The sequence below is a fragment of the Anabas testudineus genome, chromosome 7, assembly GCF_900324465.2.
Source record: "Anabas testudineus chromosome 7, fAnaTes1.2, whole genome shotgun sequence".
NCBI classification, from domain to species: Eukaryota; Metazoa; Chordata; class Actinopteri; order Anabantiformes; family Anabantidae; genus Anabas; species Anabas testudineus.
In genome coordinates, this window is record NC_046616.1 from 6,390,394 (window position 1) to 6,415,266 (window position 24,873).

The window sequence follows — 24,873 nt, forward strand, 5'->3', positions numbered from 1 at the left end:
AGATGAAAACACGGCCCTGCAGCACAATAGAGATGAAACAGCCCACGAACAATGGTTGCCCTTTTTTTTGCAGGGGAGTAAACGCCTGGATTAATTGACGTTCCCAATATGCCCCTTCAAAGGCTGCCATTTCCATCTCAGCGAGAACCACTGTTTCAGCCAAAGCTGGCTGAACTGACATAGAGGAGTGTGAAAAGGAAGAGCACTCGGGAGAGAAAATGTAGAGAAGGGAGAGCAAGAAAAGAAGAAAGAGGCTACTGCTTAATAATTCAAAAAAGGCAAGCTCCTGGGCAGAGGCAGATATGAAATATGAACATCACAGAGAGGTGTCTGCTTCAGTCTCTTCTTCTCACGCACTAGCTTCAGCATGACTTCATTAAAACGAGGACTGGATTTTGCACCTGTGATTCTCGGCAGATGGGTGTAGGCTGGGCTGATATAACCTGACTTGATCAGGAGGCAGAAAATCTGAAAAGGGCATGAACAATTCTTTGATCACAGCCTGCCATTCTGACTTAATCAATTCTTTACAGCTTTATGTGTCAATGAAAATATTACATGGCATTTTGTGTATACTGAGTCAGGGTGCCAGAGTGTGTGTGTCACTGCTGAGCGCTTAGCTTTATGGTTAAAAAACAAAATTGGAAGCCATAAGGTAAGATGGTGTAAACTGTGGTAGAGATGATATCCTGGCTTCGTAGTGATTTTCATTTGGAAAGCTTCATGCACGAGTGATAGATCACTCAGCTAAATGTGGTGTGTCTGCAGATGAAATAATTTTTGATGTGACGCACTGGTGAAAATTGAAAGAGGTGCATTTTATCCCCAAAGTCAAACAAAACTTCTTCCCTTTCTTGTCTAACGGGGTTGGGGCTGCTGTCATGGAAACTGCCCCTTGTAATGACACCACCCATGGCTCCATCATTATTGTGACCATTATGGGATTAGATGGCATCACAGGGGGCCAACGTGGCATGCTCGGTGCCCCGTGATTCATTTCATCAGCTCAGAAGCATTCTGTAGTGTCTCTATTCAAAGAACTAATGCTGGGATAAATTATCAACTGATAACACAGGCGGAGGCAATTAGTTTGAATCACTCTGATTACAGCAATGGGAGCTGCACGTCAGATAACGCTCAATGTCACCTGGACATTTTAGGACCATCTTTTGAAAGGATGTTACAATATAAGTATAGATATTAAAATTTCCAAAACCTGGCCCACTAACACACACACACACTGACTAAATCCACTATCTCACGTTGTTTGTGCCAAACTAAATTGTGGCTGCAACAAATCTGAACAAATCTTTCCGGATCTCGAACGACGGCACAGACTCTTCCAATTCCGAAAGTGAATGTTTCAGATTAGAAGGTGGAACACAGCAATTGATTTCTGTGTTTTGATGCCAAGCTCCTGTTTCAAACGAGATTGAAGGTGCCCCATAAATATGTAAGCGGTTCGCTGCTGCTTAATTTGGTACGGCTTCAAAAACAATTGATTCTCCGTGATCTCTTTTCAACGCCCCGTGTGTGTTTGCGAATGACTACTTGTGTGTGTGTATGTGGAACTGGCTGTGATCCGAGCTTAACTGTACAACCTTGGCCTCCATAAAAGTTCACCAGCCCACTTCCCAAGGACAGCCTCCTAAAACACAACTGCAGCCTCAGATAAGGCCTTTGTCTCCCATTCTCTTTGTTTCACACATAAAAAAGATGAAAGAATTCCCCCCCAAAACTAATTTTTTATCATCCTCTACCTCTGGGGGGCAAAATTTCCGCCTGATTTATTAACTGGAGAGGGTGTACAGAAAAAAGAAGACAAAACTCCCTGAGTGTAAAAATCTTATGACACAGTTAAAAACTGAAGCTGTCTTTTTACTCTCTCTTGGATGCAGGCACAAGCTTTGAAATGGCAGCCTGTCACAACTAAGGCTTGTGGGATGGTGTTCACAAGCTCGCTTTCCCTCCCTGGTCCTCTCCCAAACACTTAAATCCGTCTCTTCATGCATGTATTTGTGTTTCTGTCAGCCAGGTCTCGACAAAATAAAAAGTTGCTGGGTTTAAACCAAGCTATTTATATGTGAAAATTAGCTTGACAGCTGAATGAGAAAATCTGTGAAACATACACGCGCAGAAGCCAAGGCATTGTTTTAGTGGCTGGGCAGGTGCGTCGAATGGTCCGCTGTGGCAGCGTGAAAAGTCAGGAGAAACAGTGAAGACAAAAAACATGAATAATTCTTTCTAATCAAGGATTCGGTTCGGCTAGTGTGCACCGTGCACAGTTTCTGTATCAACACACTCTGTGCCACCTGACTCTGTATCCTCTCCTGCCAGCTGCTGTGTAACTTTTCTATTTTGATTAGTGTGGTATTTTAATGGCACGGCACCGCTTCAGGACTCAGAGCGGATTACTTCAGGTTAGGCCACACTGTCAACTCGCCCCAGCAGAGACACCGGCTGGCCACAGTGAATACTGAGAGGGCAAATTGCTGTGATGTTCTAAAATCTGCTTACCTGCCTGCCTCAAGAATCATTACTACCTACTTAGTGGCATTATTTCAGGTGCAGTGGCAAGGATGCCATAGAGTAACTTAGCTCAACAACCCCTTGTTACGTTGGTGTGATAGCACAGCAATCCCCAGTAGAGCTGATTGTACGGTTGCTGAAGTGAGCAGGCGTACTCCGTTAACCCTCCGTAACATGTTGGTGAAATGCTGGGAGATTATTTTGGCGAGAGCTTCCTCCCATCTCCATTCAGCTCATACATATGTTAATTGGACTTTCCCCCCCCCCCCCCGAGTCCATGTGAAATTCCAAATTGCTCCCTGTATTATGCAGGGCAGTGAATCAGTGTAATCCAGGTGATGCTTTCAGTGGCCAACTGGCAGACACCTACAACTGCAGCCCATTACAACACAGAACTCCAATGGGTCAGAGCCAATCTTTAGCAAGCCCCGCCTTCTGATTCCCTTCCTGTGGGGCTTTGATCCGACTCCCTTTGCCTCCTTCACATTAAAAACATTTATGTATCATATTAGTCTAGGGAAAGAGAGGTGCGGAGAAAAAGCTATATTAGCATACAGCAAAAGGCATACCCGCAGGCTGTGTCTGTCTACCACTGAATACTTATCACAGGCAGGAGGTGAGTAGAAGCCTCTTTGTGCATTTACAACCAAGAACGTGCTGCTCTTCAAAATGGAGACAAGCAAAAACAGTGTGGAGAAAGAAGAAATGCAATCTCTGATCTTGTTACATGTATCTATCAGAGGTGAGATGACGTCTAAACAAGTAATTTTATCATCAGGGTTTGTGCAGCACAGAAGGTTTCGAAATGATTTGGAAGATTTCTCAAAATGATGTATGCAGGCGAAAACATAAGTGAAATGGAACAACAGAGACTCAACATTTATTGCATTTCAAATCAGATCAGGAGCTGCAGCCTCTGGAAGGCCTCAGACGAAACGGGAAAAGGAATGAAAAACATGTAGAATTCGAAAGACGGGCCGATGGAACCCAAAATGCCTCAAGTCGTTTCTGACACCCTGTTGACCCATATTTCTCTACAATTTCTGCACAATGACAGCCAGCGGGCCACAGTAAGTGGACCGGCGGTCTGTGGCTGCTGTCAATCTGGCTCCCACGGCACTTCCTATAATTAACTTGATTAAGAAAAACAGCACTGGTGATCTCAGGCTGACTTATATACTCAAGCTCTACATCTGTTTGTGAGTCCAATCACCGCAGCCGCATGTCGTCGCACAGGCGGAGATGCTCATCAAATAAACATGCATATGATAAAATATTCGGCACAGCGTCTTGACACCTAAGGTGACTGATTTTTCTTTCCTGCTTTGCAGAGCTCTTTGTCAATGACAATGTGTCTGCTGCTGAGTGATTTTGTGTTAACCTCCGGAGGCAACAGGCAACACATTTCAAGTAACTCACTCGCACTCACTGGATTTTTCTGCGCTTGCAATCATGCTCTCACCTGCACACTCTGCCGGGTTCACAAGAGATGACAAAATTGCTGTGAATAAAAAAAAAAATCTAATTTGTGTACATAAAGGTAGAGCTTTCATTTGTTGACTCCTAGTTTGTCTGTCAGTGTCTTTTGTACTGTGTTTTACTTGCTTTTCACAATTATCCTCATCTACGCTTATTAAGAGCCACACTACTACTTGCATTTCTATTTTATGAACTGTTTAACTACCAATGTACAAACTCCTATCTATTTGTTGTTCTGCCTTATACTGGACATGAGCCCAGATTGTTCACATGCTCCAGGGGTCACTTAACACTCTCACAGTGTGGCATTGTCTTCCACTGACTGACTTACAGGAGCTGTGAGGAAAAAGCCCTTTAGGAAGGAAATAAACTGTGATACGACATTATTAAGAAAGAAATTATAATGTTATACATTCATAATATATTACATATATTAAATAAATAGTTTTTTATAATGGAATAGTTACAAATTATTTTGAAAAATGTTCACTTTAGAGCTTTCTACAGCTTTAGCTGACTCTATTACACACACACACACACGCACACACTCTGAACAGTGATTGAACCTTGTCTTTTCAACAGGAATGCGCACACTGCAGTTCAAAATAACTTTTCATACAGGCAGTAAATCCAGGGGCCCAGCCAAAGCACATTAAGCAGAGTACATTTCACAAAGGTACAATGAGGAGTTGAGGACCCACTGCAATTTTCATCATTATTGTTGAAAGCACTGCAGAATGTAGCCTACTTTCTGTTTCTTTTCCTGCCAAATGCATCAATATGTCATAGCTCAAGAGTTACACTGCTTTTATTGCAAATCACAAAGATTTGTTTTTTGTTGCAGTAACAGTTACATTTTTTAATGCATTTTATTTGGCGTGTCACTTCCTTTAGTTTGTATTGTTTCAAGGATACAACAGGCTCAAGGAAGACAGAGAAAGTAAAAGCCTTTGAAAACATTAGGGTGCCGATGTACTAACCCCAATGCTTGGTCCTCTAAACACAGCTGAACAATTACCACATTTCTGCTACAATAGCCCACGCTGCAGACGCATATCCTCATTTAGTCTGTGCGGATGCCCTGCTGTGTAAACATAATACAGTATGTGAAAGAGAGGAAAAACAGGATTTCTTTGCTTAAGCCTAAAAATATTCTTTATGTATTCAACACTGTGAAATGTTTAATCAAAACCATCTGTAAGGATTTACAATAAATTAAAAATTATTCCCATCAGATATTTTCTGGTGTTCAAATCAGACACTGATTTAGAACAAGCAGCTTCTAAAAAGAGGTTGAGGCTGAAACACCGTTTTAATCGATTCGTGTTGTTGGCTCAACAGAAATTCTATACTGAAAAAAAAGGTGATGAAAATTAAATTACACCACAGTTAGTCACCATAATGGCATAGACAATAAAAATAAAATAAGATTAGTAAAAATAAATAAATAAATAAATAAAAAAGGAAGATGAGTAAAAAAAAATTTGATGATCTGTTTTAACAATGGAGCAGCTGTGCCATCTCATCTGTTTGTCTGGTGATGACAAACATTTTATTGTCCTCCAGTGTCACAGACTCATATATTGCATCTCAGAATCCAAGGCTGTGGGCCTATTCAGTCCCCCCCTCAGCAGCCTGCTCTGATTCACTTCCAGCAAATCCTCCAGGCTCACGTGTTCTCAGGCATTGTGAAGATTTGTGGCTGTGCCCTGAAGTAGCGTAATCAATTAAATGCCACAGAGTGCTTGCATCTCTAAAGTGAAGTGCTTTAGAAATCATTCAAATTGTTTTCCACGGTGGACAGGAGTCAGGACATTACACATTAGATATGTGGGTTCTTTGCAGGACGATTCTTTGTCGGGGTGAGCACTGACAGGGGAGTGGTGACATTACTGTAGGTGCTGTCACCCACGTGAAAGAGATTTACGACTGGAAAATTTCATCCATTTGACAGCTGACAGGCCACTCGATCAGCCCGCCCCACACACAAAGAGATCATTATTTATCAAATAATTTAAGACATCAAACTCTTCCATCTCGGATGCATGAAACCTTGTCGGAAGCATCAAGTTGGTGTGTGCGTGTGTGTGTGTGTACCATAGTGGCACAGCGGTCATTGTGCAGTTGTCTTTTGACACTGCCAGTCACTGTCAGAGCACGAGGACAATAGAGCACAATGGACGAGTGTATCTCTCACTGTATACAGTGTGTTTTCCTGTTGTGTGAGCAGTGGGGGTTCTGACTGATCTCTGACAAGTCAGAAAGACACGCGCTTGTCTTTCTATATTTGTTAACACACTCACATTAGGCCATAAAACCAACTATATCCACCTCACCTAAATGTCTAACCCTATCCTTTATCCATGCCTTTAAGCATAAAATCAAGTCTTAACCATCACACGGCTCCTTAAAAGTGTGAGAAATGACCAAAATGTCCTCACGACAATGGTTCTGATCTTAGAATTAGTCCTCAAAATCATGTGCACACACATACTGCTGACATACTGCACCTTGGGTGTCTGTCAAGGTTAGTGCTTAAGTGCAATTACAGGGAGAAGCCTCTATCTTATATTGACTCAGTCTTACTAACACACTGGCAGAAAGAAAAAAATCATCAAAAGAACGAGAGGGACAAAGAAGGAATGAGTGGCAGAAAGAAAGAAATAATAAACAAGAAAGAGAAATTTAAAAAGTTCTATCAAGCACACACAAACACACACAAGCTCTTTGCATACATATCATCTGTCTGACTAAACCAACAGTCTCAGTGGGCACCTACGCTCGCTTCTTTTGATGTTTAATTAAAACCGAATCGAAGGGGTGGCGTTCACGGCGCTCTGTTTTGAAAAATATGCAAATATCAATAAAAATGCATTAAAGAAACATACTAAGAGTCGCTGACGGCTGCAATGCACTGGGGGAAGGGAGGAAGGATGAAGAGGGAGAAAGTAAAATAACTAAACAAATGAGGGAGGGGTGGGACTGAGATTTGCCAGGAATAATGAAAGAGCAAAACACGTAAGCACTCACACCACCGCTTCCACCGCTTAATGCTAATGAGAGCTGCAGCCTCCCGATGCTGGAAACTAGTGATAGCTTTGGTCTTCATCTCCACCCGCTACGCCTTGAGAACGGACAGATCTCTCTGTTTTAAATCGACCTCTGTCATAACAACAATGGAAATGTAGACAGCAATTGTGGATTTGTTGATTGAGATAGTGTGAGAAGCAAGCAGCATGAGCAGTTTACTCAGCCTCTATCATGCATGCTGAGTTATCAGGCTATGACGGGAGAGCGAGGAAAACAAAAATGTGTCCAATTCAGGAGAAGATTAACCATTCAAATCACCTCTGGAAATGATCACACAGCTATGTGGCCATTAGGATACTGGAGGATGGAGAACAAGCTGAAGGAGACATCTATTAATTAAATTCATAAATTCATAAATTCAATACATGCTTCTGGGAAATGACTAAAAAACATTGGTTTACAAGCGTGTACACTGTGCGATTCGGTTCCAGTTTGATGAAATACGCTAATATTAGAGGCTAAAAAATCTAATATTGAATCTTGTATCCTTCTTCATTCTGCTTTTATTACAAAAAAGCTATTTATTATACATTCAGGTAGCAGGCGTCTTACTTTCACCACACTCTGCGTTGATACTGGGGACTCCGCAGATGTTTTTAACATTTAAATAAACATTATCATAATCATAACCCAATAATTATTCACTTCTCCAGTAATAAGCTCTACTTGCTTAGTTTTTATTTTATTTTTTGGGAGCTGCAATTTCCCAGCTACTTGTGATATGATCTTACCAAATTATTAATTCTGAACTAGTACCTTCAAAATCTTGCAGAACAGAAACTAGCAGGTGAAAAATAAGGTGTGTAACAGTTATTTCACTGTGTCAACGATTTAATCAAAACTTCATACCTACTACTGGTGTCACATTTAAGCAACATGTTGTGAACCCTAATTGGACTTCCTTTTCCAAAGCTATAAATTTTCTACTAGCCGACAAATGAGGATTAAGGTCTCACCTGAATCTTGACGTTTTATAGGTTATCGTCAAATTGTTGGAAGATAAATCCAAAAATATGGGATGTAAGGATTCAAATAAATGCAGTCTTTGGGAGCTTTTGTGCTCACAAATAATAAGAAACCAAGCTTTGTGCATTCATTGAGCCACTGCAAGCTTTTATGAGATAGACCTGATGATGGATAGAGGGATTGTTTGAGAAGCAGCGAGGTTGGGAGCTGGAGTGCACCACAGCATGCAGAAAGACAGAGAGTCAGAGGTGAGCAGTTAGGAACAGGAGAGAGAAAGACTTCTCCAACCTCAATATCTTTGCGGGAAGGTAAACAGAAGAAAAAGACATTAATGACACAAAGAAACAGAAGGACACAGAGGAAAAAGACAACAGTACAAGACCCCTCCTGTTAGGTCCACACGGAGCAAGGGGATGGGCTTCACCCCTCAGAATCCACCTGATGAGGTCGCCCACTGGGTGACCCCACTTTCCACCTGCAGCCAGACAGCTGGGAAGACGGCCACAAGGACAAAGATAGACAGACAGACTGACTGATGCACTGAAACAAGAAAGAATAGCTTTTTTTATACAAGAAATAGCAACGTACAGGACAAAGACAAAAAGACAGAGGAGGAAAAAAAAAGACAAAAGCCACCGGAGTGGAAGACCAGTGAGGAAGGGGAACACAGAGTGGATGAATGAAACATGAACGTGGTGCTTCGTTTTGGATGTGTGTGTATGTGTATTTTAGATGGCAGGATGAAGCGTGACAGGGATGACAAGATGGATGGGAGGTGAACGAGTGGAGAAGTGAAGGCACGTTTCTTTTTTTGTATAAAGAAGTCACACATGTCCTGTCTGTTTGAGTTACCCAAAACCCCCTTTTCACAGAGTCAAACCATTTCAAACACGTCTCAGACAAGTTCAAAGTACAGTACATACATTTAGCTCAGGAGATGCAGAAGGTAAATATTAAAGATGCATTAAATAAAAGCAGAGAAAGAGAAGAAGAAGAAGAGGAAGAGAGGGATTGAGAAGAAAGAAGATTAGCTTTTCCCAACCCCCAGAGGATCCATTACCCTTCCCATCCTCCACCTGCACTCACCACAGGGCCCTGAATGCTTGATGGGGATGAGGATCTTGCTCAGACACTCTGCTTTGTGCAGCAAACACTCGTTGGGGTAGGTGTGGCCATTCTTTCCGCACACGGGCTTGTAGACGCCGTCGCAGTTGATTGGATCGCAGGAGCAGCGGGCTTTCAGCTTCTCCACCACACACACGGAGTTGAAGAGACACTCCTCTGTGCAATTCTCTGAAAGTGGAGGTGAGTGAAAAATAAATGAACCCAGCATCAGTACAGCTATAGTTAATCTAAACAAAATCCTCCCCCATTTCAGCCAATCAATTACTATTTTCCAGTTTAGTAGTAGTATTTATCAAGTTTCTCCACTCATTTATTCAGGTTTTTTTCTTGATTATATCGCCCATCTGTACAGACACTGATAAGGCCTTTCAGAGCTGCTTCCAACTGGCAATTCTCTAACAGTGTGACAGGCTGATGACCAGAGAGAAAAGGACAACAGAAGTAATCAGCATTGCGTAAAAACAACAACAACAATATTTCAAGCTAGAAAAGTGTTGAACTGATTGTTCTTCCTGCTGTGTCACTGCTGGTCCAGCCATATGGAAATAAATCAGTTTCCATCCAAACAATAATTACATGTTACAGTGGACCGATGTCACTGCTAGTGCATGAAGAGAGCTGTTCTCTCAGCAGCAGAGGTTAGTGGAAACTCTTTTAACAACACATCAGAAGGGAATACAGTATGTTTTTATTCATTTAAGACCCCAAATTCCCTGGTAGTTTACCACTGTGACAGAAATTATTGGACTGGATCTTTTTATTAATTTCCACTAACTTTTATTAGTTTTAGTAAGACAACATCCATGACATAAACAAACAAATCTGGCAGCATACTCCATGAACTGACACTTAGTAGCACTGTTGCTGTTGTTAATAAATGTACTTCTGTGATATAATCCATGAGGACTGACTGGAGATCAGGTTTACCACGCTGCAATCTAACTTTAATAATAAAGTTCCACTGTAACTTTAATACATTTGGGCAAACTCAAACTTAGGAATTAAATTTTAAGGTCAAGCTAAAGTCTAAACTATTATATTCATTACAGTTTGACTCAGTAAGCAGAAATCTACTGCAGAAATTAAGAAAAAGAAAGAAATACTGGTAATGTGAAATGGCAAATTTTCCATTGAAGTGAGAAAATCCAATTTGAAGCAGGCCTCTGTTCTGGAGGCGCTCGCTAGACACAGAATTTATTTCTTTCCTGATCAGTGGATCAAATTTGTACAGCAATTCAATTTCTTCTTCTCTTTTCTTTAAAAGCCTGTCATGCCACACTTAATTACATCACTGCTGTATCTGAGTGAGAGGGATACAAGGATGTGCGATGTCATGGTTACAAGTCAAAATGGCCATTTTCATTAGTTACCAATTTGTAATTTGCTTAGGGATATGATTTCATGGATCTCTGTTTCAAATTGAATTATTCCTTCATTTGAAAAAGGCACAGCAGAAAAGGGGGGAAAATTGAAAAAAACCTTCATCCACTTGCTCATACATGTCCTCTCTCACATACTGACGCACAAACGCACTACTTAGACCGGGATTTGTGCGATTTTAAGCCCTCACACACTCCTTCAACAGCCTGTCAAGCAGAGCAGACGGGAGAACCAGGGTGTGTCAAAGAAGCATGCATCAGTCTTCGTTGCTGACTGCACCAAGGGGCTATTCCTGTCGTTTGCATTGTCAGGGGGTCTCAGTACATGCGTGAGGGTCTCCACACATCACTGGCATAAACCGACACAGCTGTGGCTTCGCAAGGCCCCGCTGACAACACAGCAGGAAAATTGGATTTCCTCCGATGGCTATCAGACGTACAGTAAAAGCTGACAGCTCTTTGTTGACAAAGGCTTAAACCCCCTGTTTAATAGCACAGATAACACCAGTGGAGGTTCTTATCAGGCCGGAGGAGGCTACTGCCGGCACGGATACAGTACAGACCTCAAGACCTCAGACTCATTTATCACTGAGCAATAAGGCAGAAAAAAGTTACAGAGTTAGATTTTTATGCAAGTTCTCTTGCACCCGTTAGAAATTACCTTGGTTAGAAATTATGGGAATATGTTAATGTTAAGATAATTGACAACAATGTGACACAGGAGCTTAATGATTATGTTCTGCTTATGCTTTTGCACATTTAACACTTAAGCTCATCTAACATTTGGAGTTATGTTGCCTGATCGAGTTGTTTTGAGCACGGTGCTGTTATTGTTACGCTGAGGGCATGGCTAGAGCTGAGATGGCTGTGGCTACTAACAAATAATGTGAAACTAATGAACCGTGCACAGTGAGGTCAAAGCTAAAACAACAAAGGAAGATGATGAAAAATAAGAGCAGGAGGACATCATCAAGAAATTTTAAAACTGAAGGACAGGAGGCATCAAAGAGACAAAAATGCACAATGGCACAATGCTGCTTACCTTATTGATGCATACGCACACATGAGCCCTGTGTGTTTTTAGGTTTTTGTACAAGGTATGTTTTTATTTTTTGTGAGTCATATTAAATATTCTCTGGGTCTTATAATGAGGTTTCAGTATCTTAAGACTTACCAGCGTTTCCGCATTTCCCTGCGTGGATCTTCCTGAGCTTGATGCCTTTCTGCATGCTCGTTGCTGTCATGGCGCACTCGTTGGGGTAGGTTTGGCCATCACTGGCACACAGAGGATTTTTTTCTGGGGGGCACGTCTCAGGTGGGCCATAGGTAAGGGGCTGGCGGGTGACGGGCTCCACAAGGCAGTTTGTATTCAGATTGTTTTCACTGTCTTTACATGGGTCTGTAGAGACAACAGCATTTATGAATATATGGTATAGTATAAATCTGCACAGTCATTTTAAATATATTCACTATAAATAAATAGTGATGCTACTAAATGCTGGTGGATTGAACAAGGAAGATCTGTGGAAAAGTGAACAACAATATCTTGTTAAATAAAGAGAGGTTAAAGAGAAGAGAAGAGAAGAGAAGAGAAGAGAAGAGAAGAGAAGAGAAGAGAAGAGAAGAGAAGAGAAGAGAAGAGAAGAGAAGAGAAGAGAAGAGAAAAAGACAGAATTCTCCATCAATCCACCTCCACAGATTTTATCAGTAGCCCAGCAGCTGAGAGCAGCTCAGAGTGGGACCTTGGATGTGAAGGGGAGACAAGGTAATAGATGAAGACACTGTTGGTTTGATTTGCTCTCTGGCACCTCCCTCCATCTAGGGGAGACCGACGTCTGGCATGCGCAGCCCCTATCAGTCCGTGATCATAATGGAATTGGTTTGTGGATGTGTGGGACAGGGCTGTTACTCCTTGAAACAAGAGCCTGGGCTTTATCCTGCTCGCCACGCTTTCAGCATGTAGGAAGACAAAGGATTTATGTAGCACCGTGACATATTAAATCACTGCCAAACTACCGGCGTGTTATTCAAAACACACCAAGGATGAAACACCCCATCATCGGGAAAGGAGTAGAAAGGAAGTAAAAGGGGATAGAATGGACAGAATAAGGGGAAACGGTTTCCAAAGACCTCTGGCAGGCATACAATGAGCAACAATATAGGAACACAAAAAGGGACACAGTGCTTTGGCTGTGAAGCGCAGGGGGGCGGAGTGACCATGACCAGCTTGGGCCAGGACTTGGACTCTCGTCTATCAACACAATGCAAAGGCTTGCAGAGCCTAGCAGCCATGCAAACAGGGATTTTATTGTAATGCACGCAGTGTCTCTGTATAATGCAGTGTCTTACCCACCAGCCAGCCATTATCTGGGAGAAAGTCCATTACCTCCCATCAACTGAAAAGAACATCTTCCATAATCCATGCTTTCCTATAGCTGAGCAAGTGGGGTAATTACAAAAACAATGGCCTGTTTGATACAGAAACTAGCAGCAAACAGGCAGATAAATCAGCTACATTTGTCGAGCCAAAGCTACCAACTTGAAATTCCCCAGGTTTTGGATGGAATGACTGTAGGAAGATTTAGAGGGCCATCAGGGACAACTGGTCCCACCCCAGGGAGGACAGGGCAGCTTGGGTCACTTTGGCTGACACAGGCATGGATTTATATGACCAACCTTCTGCCAGCGAACCTGCATATCCATCTTTCATTGCCCACCACTGTGGTCTGTCTCCTGGAGGCTCCCGCTGCTAAGAGACAGAGTTTGTGTCTGCAGTTTTTTCCCTCCATATGGCTCAGCACAGAAAAAAAACCCCTCAAAGTTGAGCGCCTTGGGAGTAAACAACCATCGCATGATGATAACAAGGACGGGCAAAAAAAAAAAAGCTGGGCCCAACAAAAACGACAACACTGAAGACCTACTTAGAGAAAACAACAATTCACACAGTGGGAGTACCTGTGTAAAGCCATCTGAATGAAAAATGAGAATTAGGAGAGGCGTGCCGCAAGTACGTGAAGTATGTGAAGGAGAAACGACAAAAGCCAGAGGCAGTAAATGGAGTGATAAGAAGAAAATGAAGAGGAGCAGAGAAAGTAAGAAGAAAAAAAATAAGCTTTTTTCAAAGTCAGTTTATGATTTAAGTAATTCATCAGTCAAAACTGTGAAAACATTGGCGGCTCCAGCGTTTCAGATGCAAGATGTACTTTTGCTTTCACCTTGCTTATATCATTGTAAACATGTAAATATCTCGTCAAACTAAGTTGAAGATGGTATCTTGGGGCCTGACAATCACAATGAGCAATTTTTCACTATTGCTGGAGAAAAAAAAGGAAAAGAATATCTCACTGCAATGTCCTTGGTATTGCACGCGTATGTTCTTCTGGTTCTTGCAGGCATACTGATGGAGCTCACACTCGTTGCGGTAGTCCTTTCCATCACTTCCACACACCGTCTGCATGGGCTTGCCCTCACAGCCGAGGGGACACATGCATTTAGCAGACAAGCCGTCCGATGACTGGATACAGGTGCTACCGTAGCTGCAGGTCACCTCAGTGCAGGGGTCCTTCAGAGCTGCAAGCAGGAGCAGACATGAAAACAACATTTAGTCAAAAGCAGAGGGGTTCTTATGCTGAGGAGTACACATGTCAACCAGCTGTACTCCAGGACACTCACTGCTACTGTACACGGTCCATCGTGGATGACAGTCCACCTTATTTAAGAGGCTCCTGGTGCACTTTTGGAAGCCCGCTGCAGTTATTCTGGGTTTGAAGAACTACTTGACACTCGTGCGTAAGAAGCACTACCACGGCTGTCTCCTCGTACAAACAGGTTGCGTTTCATTTCACAGCACACAGTGAATTGAATTAGGAGCTTTGCATTCACAACACATTCGCTTTTGCTATGCTCGAGCATGCTTTAATCGCCATGGCTGAAAAGCGACCCTCTGAATATTTACCTTTCTACAAATGAGACTGAGCGAGAGGAGGGAAAAAGGAAGAGCGCTACCCCCTCAAGGTCTTTATTTCCACCCTAATTAAACAGTGTGCCACTTGTGGCTGAGTGACAGAGGAGAGGGTGCAACTTTTAATTTTGCCCATGTTTGCCACTGATGGGGTTTTCCTTGGATTTCATATGCTTGACAAAAGGTGGCCATCAGGTTACAATCACTGTCATATTGTACCCTGATACATATTTATGACTGTCACGAACAAACATGCTCCTCTGTGAGACAGAAGCAGACAGCATTGGCAGCCCTCTCATTTCCTAAGCCCGCAACATTACGAACAAATATTTACCCATGTTTGATATTATCCCATCTTTTATTACAACCAACATCAATGAATATAACTGAGAGGAGAAATGCATATATTGAATCCCCGTTTCTTTGCTTTCCCGTTGGTTTTGTTTTTTTCTTCTTTTCTTTCACTCCTCATTTTGAAGACGAGACAATGGCAACAACAGACCGTGTTTCAGGTTAGTCTTTTGAAAATTCGATACCTGCCTTCAGGATGGAATGGCACTGCCTTGTTAATAAGAGACTGGAATGGGTGCAGAAATGTATTATGGATGTGTAAGGAGACAGGATTGCTACGAGGAGTGCTCCTGATCAAAGGATATCCCCCCACCTCGCTTTCCTCATCTTCACGACACACACCCTCCATTTCTTTTTCCACTCTTTCCTGTCAAGTCCTTTTGAGGTTTGGTGCGTTAGACTCGTTAACGAACACTTTTTTCCATTTTATATTTGTGCGGTATTGCAGCAGGAGCTTTGAAACTGACTCTATACCTAATTTATGACAGACACCTCAGAAGTAACTTCAAAATGAAGTGCGAAAGTAGATCTCTAACTAATGGAAAATGACTTGCTGAACTCATATGTCATTACTGGAAATCACAAGTCATTGATTGCAGCTTAATGGCAGTCATTGTGGACAAGACCGTGACACTTGGCCCCTAATTTGTGACTAATCATATGAACAATAAAGCACTGATGACCTGTTCTGCAGTAACAACGGTGTTGTACCTGGCAGAACAGGTAAAGGTCATGTTAAATCAAAGCAGCCGCAATTACACACAAGCTACAATCACTAAACAATTTACACTTAGAAAATTGTTTGGCCTCTCATGTTGCATATAGAAGTAGAAAAAAAGCTGTACTAGTTTCAGAAGAACACTTGTGTTTTCCATAAAATAGTGGATGTTAAGGTGGAAGTGGTCGTCACAGCTGCCGAGGAAGAGTAGGAGAGTGAAGGAGAAGCCCAGAGATCAACCCCACTGGATGAGAGGAGCTCCCGTTTGCTTTGGGACAGTAAACAACATCCTCCCCCCACTTCTCGATATCATTAAATAATAGCTCGCACTTTCGCTCTCTCTTTCTATCCAACACTCCTTTCCTCTGAGCGAAGCTGACGTGTTGACAGGCAAAGAGGGGTGGGAGCGACGGGCAGGGGCATAAGAGCTAGGTAGAATAAAAAAAGGGAGGTGGGGGCTCTTGATATGAATGCTAACAGGGGCCGATTTGGATACGAAGCACAGCCTCGATGGGGCGTTAGTGCAGATAAGCCTCCCTTCTCAGACTCAGACAAGCAGGCAAATTGCCTGGGTGAATGTGATCGGTGTAACAAACACGCATGCAAAAAAAAAAAAAAAAAAGCACGCTCACCCTGGCAAACTTCGGGGAGTTCTCACTTATATTTTCTCATTATTAACATGTGGCAGAAAAAATAGTCAACAACGAGAAGCTGAAAAAGTCAGCAGTACTGGCTTCGCTAAATTAAAATGATCCTTGCTGCCAATTAAATCTGTCTCCCTCACTGGAATAACGTTCAGCGAGGTTTAGACCGAGAGGATAATGAGGAAAAAAAAAAGGCAGATAAGGATGGAGATAGACGGAGAGATAAAGACACAAAGTGACACTGAATCAACGGCATCCCAGCATCCGCAGAAGACATCTCTAGTTTATGGTGATGGGAGGGGATGACACCCTTAAGGAAACATCCAGCATGCTAAGACCTGATTATATTTACATGTAAGAAATGTTTTTAGTGGAGGATAAATACACTACATTTACACTGTGATGCTGCGATTGGACTGTGTGCCTAATTGTGAATTCATGTGCTGTGGCGACTCTTGGATACATAACTTCACACTGCAGAATAGCACACAAATATCTCTGCAAGTTTAATTTTGGATAAACCAGGGTTAAAATCAGGACATAAATCTGTATGCTTCTTATGTACTGTACTAAAGCTGCAGTGATAAGATGGATCCAAGACAGTAGCTGATAGACATGCTTACTTTCAAGGTATATTCAGACTGAAGGCAAAGCTAGGCAGCACGACTGCATATAAAGATGAGAACACCCACAAATTCACTGTTCAAAAACGTAGACGAGAGAGAGTAAAAATGATGAAACATATAGGAGTTCATAGTAATTTTGTAGGTCAGTCAAAGAATGAGCCGTCTAACAAGGACAGGTCAAGATTTGTCTCTTAAACAAAGAAGCAAGCAAAACACTAAATTCTAGTATAAATTTGAACTCTGAATCTGTCCATTTTCTGATTTCTAAACATTAGAATAAAATATCTTTGAGCAGTCGTTTTTATTTTAGAAAATGAAAGCAGCTTTTGCAATATACAAACTGGTGGTTCTGTGTGGTAGTTCAGATTATGCAAAGTCTCCTCTATTGAGTATTATTTTGACATTAGACTCTTGAAAGTACAGAACCTTCAGCATGATACTGAAGAGTAGATGGGGGGTGATGTCTCTTGAAAAGTGGGGCAGAGGGCTTTTAGAGGATGGGGGATTACAGTGATCCTCTCCCCTCTCATCTCTGCCTTTGGCAGCCAGCAGACAGCCAGGCAGGTGGAGAACTCTTCTGCACTCTGATCCACTGTTTTGTGCTTCAGTTTATTAATGCTTCATTAGGGACAGGGAGCTGTCAGCACCATGCTAGCTTTACCTGATGCCCTGCCGCCATAGCACCAGCAGCAGTCCAAATTCGTGCATGGTGAGTGTGTGTGTGTTCATATATACCAGTGCACATTTACATGCAGCCATGAAGTTCAGATAAGTCTGCAAGTGAGTTTTTGATATGTATGCATGTGTTTCTGTGCATGCGTGTGTGTGTATGGTGTGTGTGTGGTGCTTCCTGTTGTGCTGGTAGTGATAAGGGAGGGAGCAGGGGGTTGGAGCTAATCAAATGCAACGATGCGATGTGGGGGAACTTGGCAGTGTTTGTTCTAATCAAGAAACCCCCCCATCACCAGCAGGAGAAGAAGAAAGAGACAGAGAGACAAAATATGACAGAGAGATGAAAACAGCAATGAGGGGATTGGATTAAAAAGTCGTTGAGAAAGTACAGCAAGAGAGCAGAGCAGAAAAAGACAGGAACTATGAAATAAAACATTCAGACACTGACAGTAAAGGAACAGTTCAACAATTTCTGAAATATCAAATAAATCTGCTCTCTGTTTAGATAGAACCGAGTTCGCTGGTTTTCCTGTTCCTTAGCTATTTTTGCAGTTCCCTATGATTAATTCAATGTTGATCCAACCTAGCTAGAACACAGAAAGTTTGAAATTTTCTCTTCTAAACATCCATGCTGTGTGCAAAATCATTCCCTATTTACCGCCTAATGTGTATACTGTTTGCTTAATGTGATTTTAGTTTGTTTGTGTGTGTGTGTGTGTGTGTGTGTGTGTGTCCACATTCTGTGTGGAAATGTCAAATATATGCAGTACAGTACTGTGGCCTTAAAATTAGTGGGTTAAAAAGAGAAAAAAGTAAAGCATAAGCAAGAAAAGATAGATGTTAAAAAGTGGTATGGAGGACTGTGAGGCAGTGAGATAAGGGGAAGGGTCAGAACGGGGGGAAATAAACAAGGCAAGAGTCGGGGAACAAAAAAAAAAAAAAAACTCAACAAGATCAATAAAACTGAGATTCAAGAACTAAATATGAATGAGAGTGTGCTGCCAGACATCCAAAGCAAGTGATGAAGAGCAGGAGGCAGGGACTGAGGGAAGGCCAAAGGATTAACAGTCCCCCACACCTCTCCAACATGCTGTCCACACTAACCCATACACACACACACACACACACACACACACACACACACACACACACACACACACACACACACACACACACATACACAAACACACACCCTCTACTTTCTCTACTGTGCGGCCAATTGCTGGAAGATGATTTTCTGTGTTTGATGTAGTTCTTCAAAGAGCTCCATTGAACTGCAGCTGCTCTCTTTTACACGCGTTGCTGTTTTACCCTTGAGAATGGAAAATGAACCACGCAAAGTTCTGATCATATTCCAGTCTTCTGGAAGTTGAGCGTATGTTGCATCGTGTTTGTGGAGACAAAATTCTACCCCAAATGTCTGAGGTCTGGGCATCGAAAGACAAAGACAGAAACAACTTTTAAGAGGGGATAAAGACTGCAGACTTTAATGTTGTTGGTCTAACTTTACTTTGAGTAATTTAGTAATTCTGAAAAAAAAAAAATCTTTATGAAAAACATAAATGACAGATGATAAAACACTAAAATGTGTGTAAGGTCTTATGATTCCAAAGAGTCAATTTTGTACTAGCTGTCATTTTCCAGTGGTAGCTATCTCACGCTTGAAAGATGCAGTAAAGCACAGGTGGGGTGCTGAAATGACTACACAACATCCATTTATTCTGCCGAGTGACAGAAAGAAGGCAGGATGGGATTAAATCGCCTGGATGTGGCATTTTTGACAGACACAGACAGAGATGTACTTGTCCTTCAAAGGACAGTGGTAGATTTCACACAAAAAACACTCCATTTTTTAGTTAAACACAACATTTATACGGTTGATATTAAATTGCAAAGTTCATCTCCACATCCAGCAAACACAGTGCAGCAACGTGATCCACTGTTAATATAAAAAAATGCTGATCAGTGCAGTTTTAAAATATCAGTGCCAAAAAAACACGAGAGCAGCTTGTCAAAAGAACAGAAGACACGATCCTGCATTTGGTCTAATTTATCTTGGCCAGGTGAAATTGCCCTCACGGTCTTGCTAAAGGGCTCTCTAGATGGATATACATCATGTGTCAAACCATCCCCACAGTTAAAGTGTTACAATTCACTTTATTTCAGACCTGTAATCCTGATGGACAGCCTCTTTAAACTTGTGGCTTCCTTGTCACCTTAATGGCCTGCGAGAAAAAAGTAAGTATTACGTATTGAAAAGCTGTCAGTGCGTTTACCAAGAGTTGTGTCTCTTGGATTAAAGATCAGACCTTTTGAAAGCAACAAAGAAGACCTTGGTACCAAAATAAGTCTGTGAGTGCAGTTGGAGATGCTATTAACTGCTTTGTTTACCTCTTTAAGGCCAGGATCACACATAATCAATAATGCATTTATGTTGTTTTAAATTGTTGTTCTACACCAGACAGCTGTGGATGAAACGCAGCGAGATAAAACTCATTAGAGCCAGTTAGCAGATTTAGCATTACAGCAAACATTTATACTGCAACTATGGTTCACTGATGAAATGTTTTCATCACTAAAACTTCAGTGAGAGAAGCGAACAGGAGAAATGGCTTTAGTATGCATGAATGTTGTATAAATCCAATGTGCAAATCATCTTTATGCCTACAAAATGACTGCCAAACGAAGAGGCGCTGTGTTTAAAATCGAAATAAAACCCTCTTCCATCAGAGAGGAATGCATCCAGAATGTCATACTGGCTCTCCAAAGGGGAACAAGGACTCATGTTGGCTAAGTGGCGCAAGTTTCCTTTCATTAGCTCTTGATTAACAGGAGCTGGTGGTGGTGGGGAGCCAAAATCAGCACTGATGTGCAGCGAAGCATTGGCTAATCATACTTGGCCTTTGCCATCAACACTCACTAATGAATGATGGCTGCTGGGCGCAATATGCTGTTCAGAGCTGCTAAAAAGGCAGTTACAGTAGGTGTTGATCCTCAAAACATGTATCCCTAAAGGTGTACAGTGTCGACAATCACTTCACAAGCATGCATGACAAGCACAAGGACGTGTTAATCGGTTCCTTATCTCTCTTCTCAACAGTCCCGTGATTTTGCTAAACAGCTCTCTGTCACCAACTTGTACAGCAGGAATTAAATAGATAATTGAATTAGTAATTAGTAATTTTGTGTAAGTCAGTAGACACAACCTGGGGGATAAGGCTAAAAAATAATTAACAACTTATGAACAAGAAAAAAAAGTTTCTGCTACACAAAATGAAGTTTTTTCTTAAATGATCAAATCTTCATTTGTTTTAGTTTTTTATAATTGTTGGAAACTTTTAATTTTAGATAATTCTCAAAGCTACAACATTAAGGTTTGGTTAAAGCGCTCACAGTTCACACCGTACCTCATCGCTATAAACTGAAAATCAAATGTTTAGAAACCAGTTCTCTACATCATGAGACCTAAATACAAAGATTCAGCAAATTATAACTGAAAACCTGTGTAGAAATAACCAAGGTTTCTCTCTCTCACACACACACACACACACACACACACACTTGCAATCAGATAAACCCCTCAAATCTGCATGCCCATTTCAACCTTGCAATATAGGACCCTGTTCAACATGACAACAATTTAATTTAAGCTATTTTGATAAGCCTCTCTGGAAGACAGAGAGAGGCAGGATGAAGCTGCAGGAGGAATACTTATTATTCAGTACAAACAGTAGATGAAAATGACCGATTTTGTTCATTTTCTGGCAAGTATTTTTACTGCAAACAAGCAGGGTCTGTGCATGTGTGTGTGTTTTTCTAATTGTGAAGAAAAATGTTAGATCAACACAAGAGCACAACCACATTTTGGCTAAAAATTTAGACTATCCTGACAATCCGCAGAGCTAGAATGAAGTCAGTCAGAATATTAATGCGTATAAAGAATGAACAAGGTAGCATCCACAACAGTACACCAAATTAAATTGACCTATTCAATCCACGGAGACGTCAGCACTTTATATTTAGATTTCACTATAAACAGGATACTGTGTCAGGACACACCGCAGAGAGGGAAGTGTTCAAAAATGGGCATGTTCGACTGTGACAAACAAGAGGCAGAGAAGTGTGTTAGCTCCTGGGTATAAAAACATTTCACTGCGAGATTGTTTTGTACAAAAATTTGTCCTGTTCAGAATGAATAAATTCCAGCCAGCAGGCTGCAACCATGAAGTCTGGGGTTAGGAGGTGCCCTGTTGTCACTTATACCACTAGGAAAAGTGTCACAGGATTTATAGAAAAGGATTTGACAAGGAAGTAATGTGGGGACTCTGTGAAATGAAAATATTAAAAGAACAAGTAAAGCTTTAAATAGTCATTTATCTTTAATTCAGATTGATCAATTTAAAGCTATTTTCCTTAAGATTTTCATTAAAATATCATTACTTTAATGACAAAATCTCTGTGTCTGTAAAGTTTGTTCTGCGATTTCGTCTGTAATAGAAGTCTCTTATCATAAGACAATAAAATGAGATGAGATTCACAGGACATTAAACACACATGTACCTGTTATCACCACTAATTATCTAATTTATATTACCCTTCACTTTAGAAGTGTCCAGCTGGCAAACCACGGCGGCTGTAATTTGGCTGCTTCCATGTAACGAGACATGTTCATCTTATAAGCTTTGTGTCACTAAATTAAAATGAAATACTGCAAGAGAGTAGCGACACAGAGAGCTGCGAGTGAATCAACTGCAAACAACAAGCTGTACACCTCCAAGTCCTCATCAAGGTCACTGACCCCCATTGCAGCGTCCTGCTGTCAGTAAGAGCCAATGACTTCCAATGAATTGTGGCGACAAAAGGACAAATTAGCCATTAATAGCGGTTATTAATAATAATGTGCCATTATTCTGTTATTGCTACTTGTGGCTACTGTTCAGAAGAAGTAATATAATCTCATTATACAGTAATGTCGTTTTTTGTTCACAGGAATCAATCTCCATAATTCCTGCTGTAAAAGGGTTAAATTGTCCAGCGCAGAACATGGCAATGAACCTTTTTCTTCTGTGCTGTGTCTGAAATCACTCCCTAATTCACTGATTCACTGTACTCGCTCTTTAATAGACACAAACATAATGAGTATTACACTGTGATGCTCATGAATCATCATCATTTTACATCATAACTGGCAGGACAAATGTAAAATGAATGTACTTTTATCATCCAATGCAGCACATTTTACTGGGATTGTTAGTAGCAGTGAAACCAAAGACAATTTTTTTCATCTCACTGAGGTGTTTAGTAGGTAGAGTGTGATTTCAGACCCAGTTATAGATTTAAAAATCTTTCTTCTCATAAAAAACGTTCCTACATACCTTCCTTTTTGGATTATATGGAAAAAAGCTACTGCTACTTTCTCACCCACCACTCAGTGAAGCACATGTACTTTCCAACACAGTGTCTCATTAGATCGCTAACATGAACACCAGCGGGACACTGGGTCCTGATGACCTGGATCAATAGTCATTGCATAGCTTCATTCTGGCTTTGAGATAAGACAATGTGAGCAGATTCACAAACACGCCAAGTCTACACACACGCGGCTTAAAAATCCCAACACCTGGTTTTCATTTCCTAAAGCAGAAAAGGGTAAAAGTTGTGAAAGTTTACTGTAACATCTGTTTGCTCATTTTAAATTAGTGGTGGTGGAATTTACAATCAATCTCCCGGTGGAAGCAGGGACCGTCTAAATTGCCCTCTACTGTCACAATATCAACACAGAAATACTCTGGGGAGCGAACACAGTAAATAGCAAGGAGAACGCCTGTGTGCAGTACAGGCCAAATATAAATTATAGCCTATATACAGAACTAAAGCTTCAGTAAACTTAACTTAAGAATTACTTTTTAAAGACAAGTCTGTGATTTCTCTATTTTTCTGCATCCAGTAAACACCTGTGTCTGCACTCCCAAACACAGACACATGCAGCACACACATACATACATAATACAGGAACCACTGCAATAACGAGACAATCAGATATTCTTTAGAAATCTGACTCATCACAACTGTCGCCATCCTTGTTCCACACAATTAAAATAAAATATACCCTACTGTCAGCTGAGCTGGTGGTTTATCCTCATATTTTCAATACAGCTCTGCTTTTATTATTTTCACTCGTTTCCATCTCTCCTGGAGTATACGCAGGGAAAATAACAAATTACGATGTATTATTCAGGAGAAGCCAAATGCATAAATACATTAAAAAGTCTCAAAACACAACTACTTGTCTAGTATTAAGCAGGTGTGTGTGTGTGTGTGTGTGTGTGTGCGCACATAATCAGTGTTTTGCCTGCAGGTTTGCGAGACGTAAACGTTGGAAAGGAAGAAAGAGATGAAGTAGACAGGATTTGTCTTACAAGTATCAGTGGTCGCAGAGGAGTGGAACAGCAAGTAAAGACGGATTGAGGATTCCAGCAAAACCCATTATCATCTCTCTGTGTGCATGTGTGTCTGTGTGAAGGGCGATAACAAGGATGTATATTTTTCAATCTATCAGTCTGCAAAACGCCTGCAGTGTGTGTATATTTCACTAAGTATGCTTGTGTATGTATGCATCTACATGCATAGGGGTATAAATACAGTATCAGTACACACAAGCACACACACACACACACACACACACACACACACACACACACACAGTCAGTCCATCAGGTCCTGTGTGTTATGGTTATGAATACCAAGCAAGAGTCAATGCCTGAGGGAAATGAAAGCACGAAAACCGAGTTATTTACAATGACCTCTCGCCCTGTGTGTGTGTGTCTGTTAGTGTGTGCGCACATAAATGTGTTCAGCAATCACTCCAGAGAAATCTGATTACTGTCTGCATCTGTGTGTGTGTGTGCATGTGTTTTACTACTGATGAGAGTAGCAGCAAGTAGCAGAAAAAGAGTTTTGTCTTGAAGTCTTAAAAATGGAAGAGAAGGAAGGGAGTGAGAGAGAAAGAGAAATAAATCATTATTGGCTTGTCAAGTTATTTTAGGCTTGTCTGAAGTGAGCAAATGAAGGCGAGGTGAAAAGAAACATGGGCTGAAAGAGAAAAGGAAGGAAAACAAGTGAATAAAAAAGAAAACAGGGAACGAACAAACCAGACAGAGAGAAGAAGAAAGGACAAAATAGGAAAGATAAAACCAACAGGGGCGATAAGAAAAAAGTGAAAAGACAAAAAGGGAAAGGAGGTAGATTAAAGAGATGAAGGGAAAAGAGAAAAGAAATAAGAGCAGTTAAGATGACTCCTCATCAGTTTGTGCAGAACTCTGCTCTCTTCGGT

At 41.3% G+C, this 24,873-nt stretch overlaps 1 protein-coding gene across 4 annotated transcripts in view; it reads right to left on the reverse strand.

Annotated features, from left to right (window-relative positions):
• Positions 1-24,873, reverse strand: part of agrn (agrin) — a 217,163-nt gene that overhangs the window by 65,464 nt on the left and 126,826 nt on the right. For all 4 annotated transcript variants that reach the window (XM_026366877.1, XM_026366875.1, XM_026366879.1 and 1 more), the window contains 3 exons: positions 13,914-14,138; positions 11,743-11,967; positions 9,151-9,357 (listed from right to left, as the gene is read on the reverse strand). In XM_026366877.1, coding sequence (XP_026222662.1) covers positions 9,151-9,357; positions 11,743-11,967; positions 13,914-14,138 — 657 coding nt within the window. The remainder of the gene's footprint in view (positions 1-9,150; positions 9,358-11,742; positions 11,968-13,913; positions 14,139-24,873) is intronic.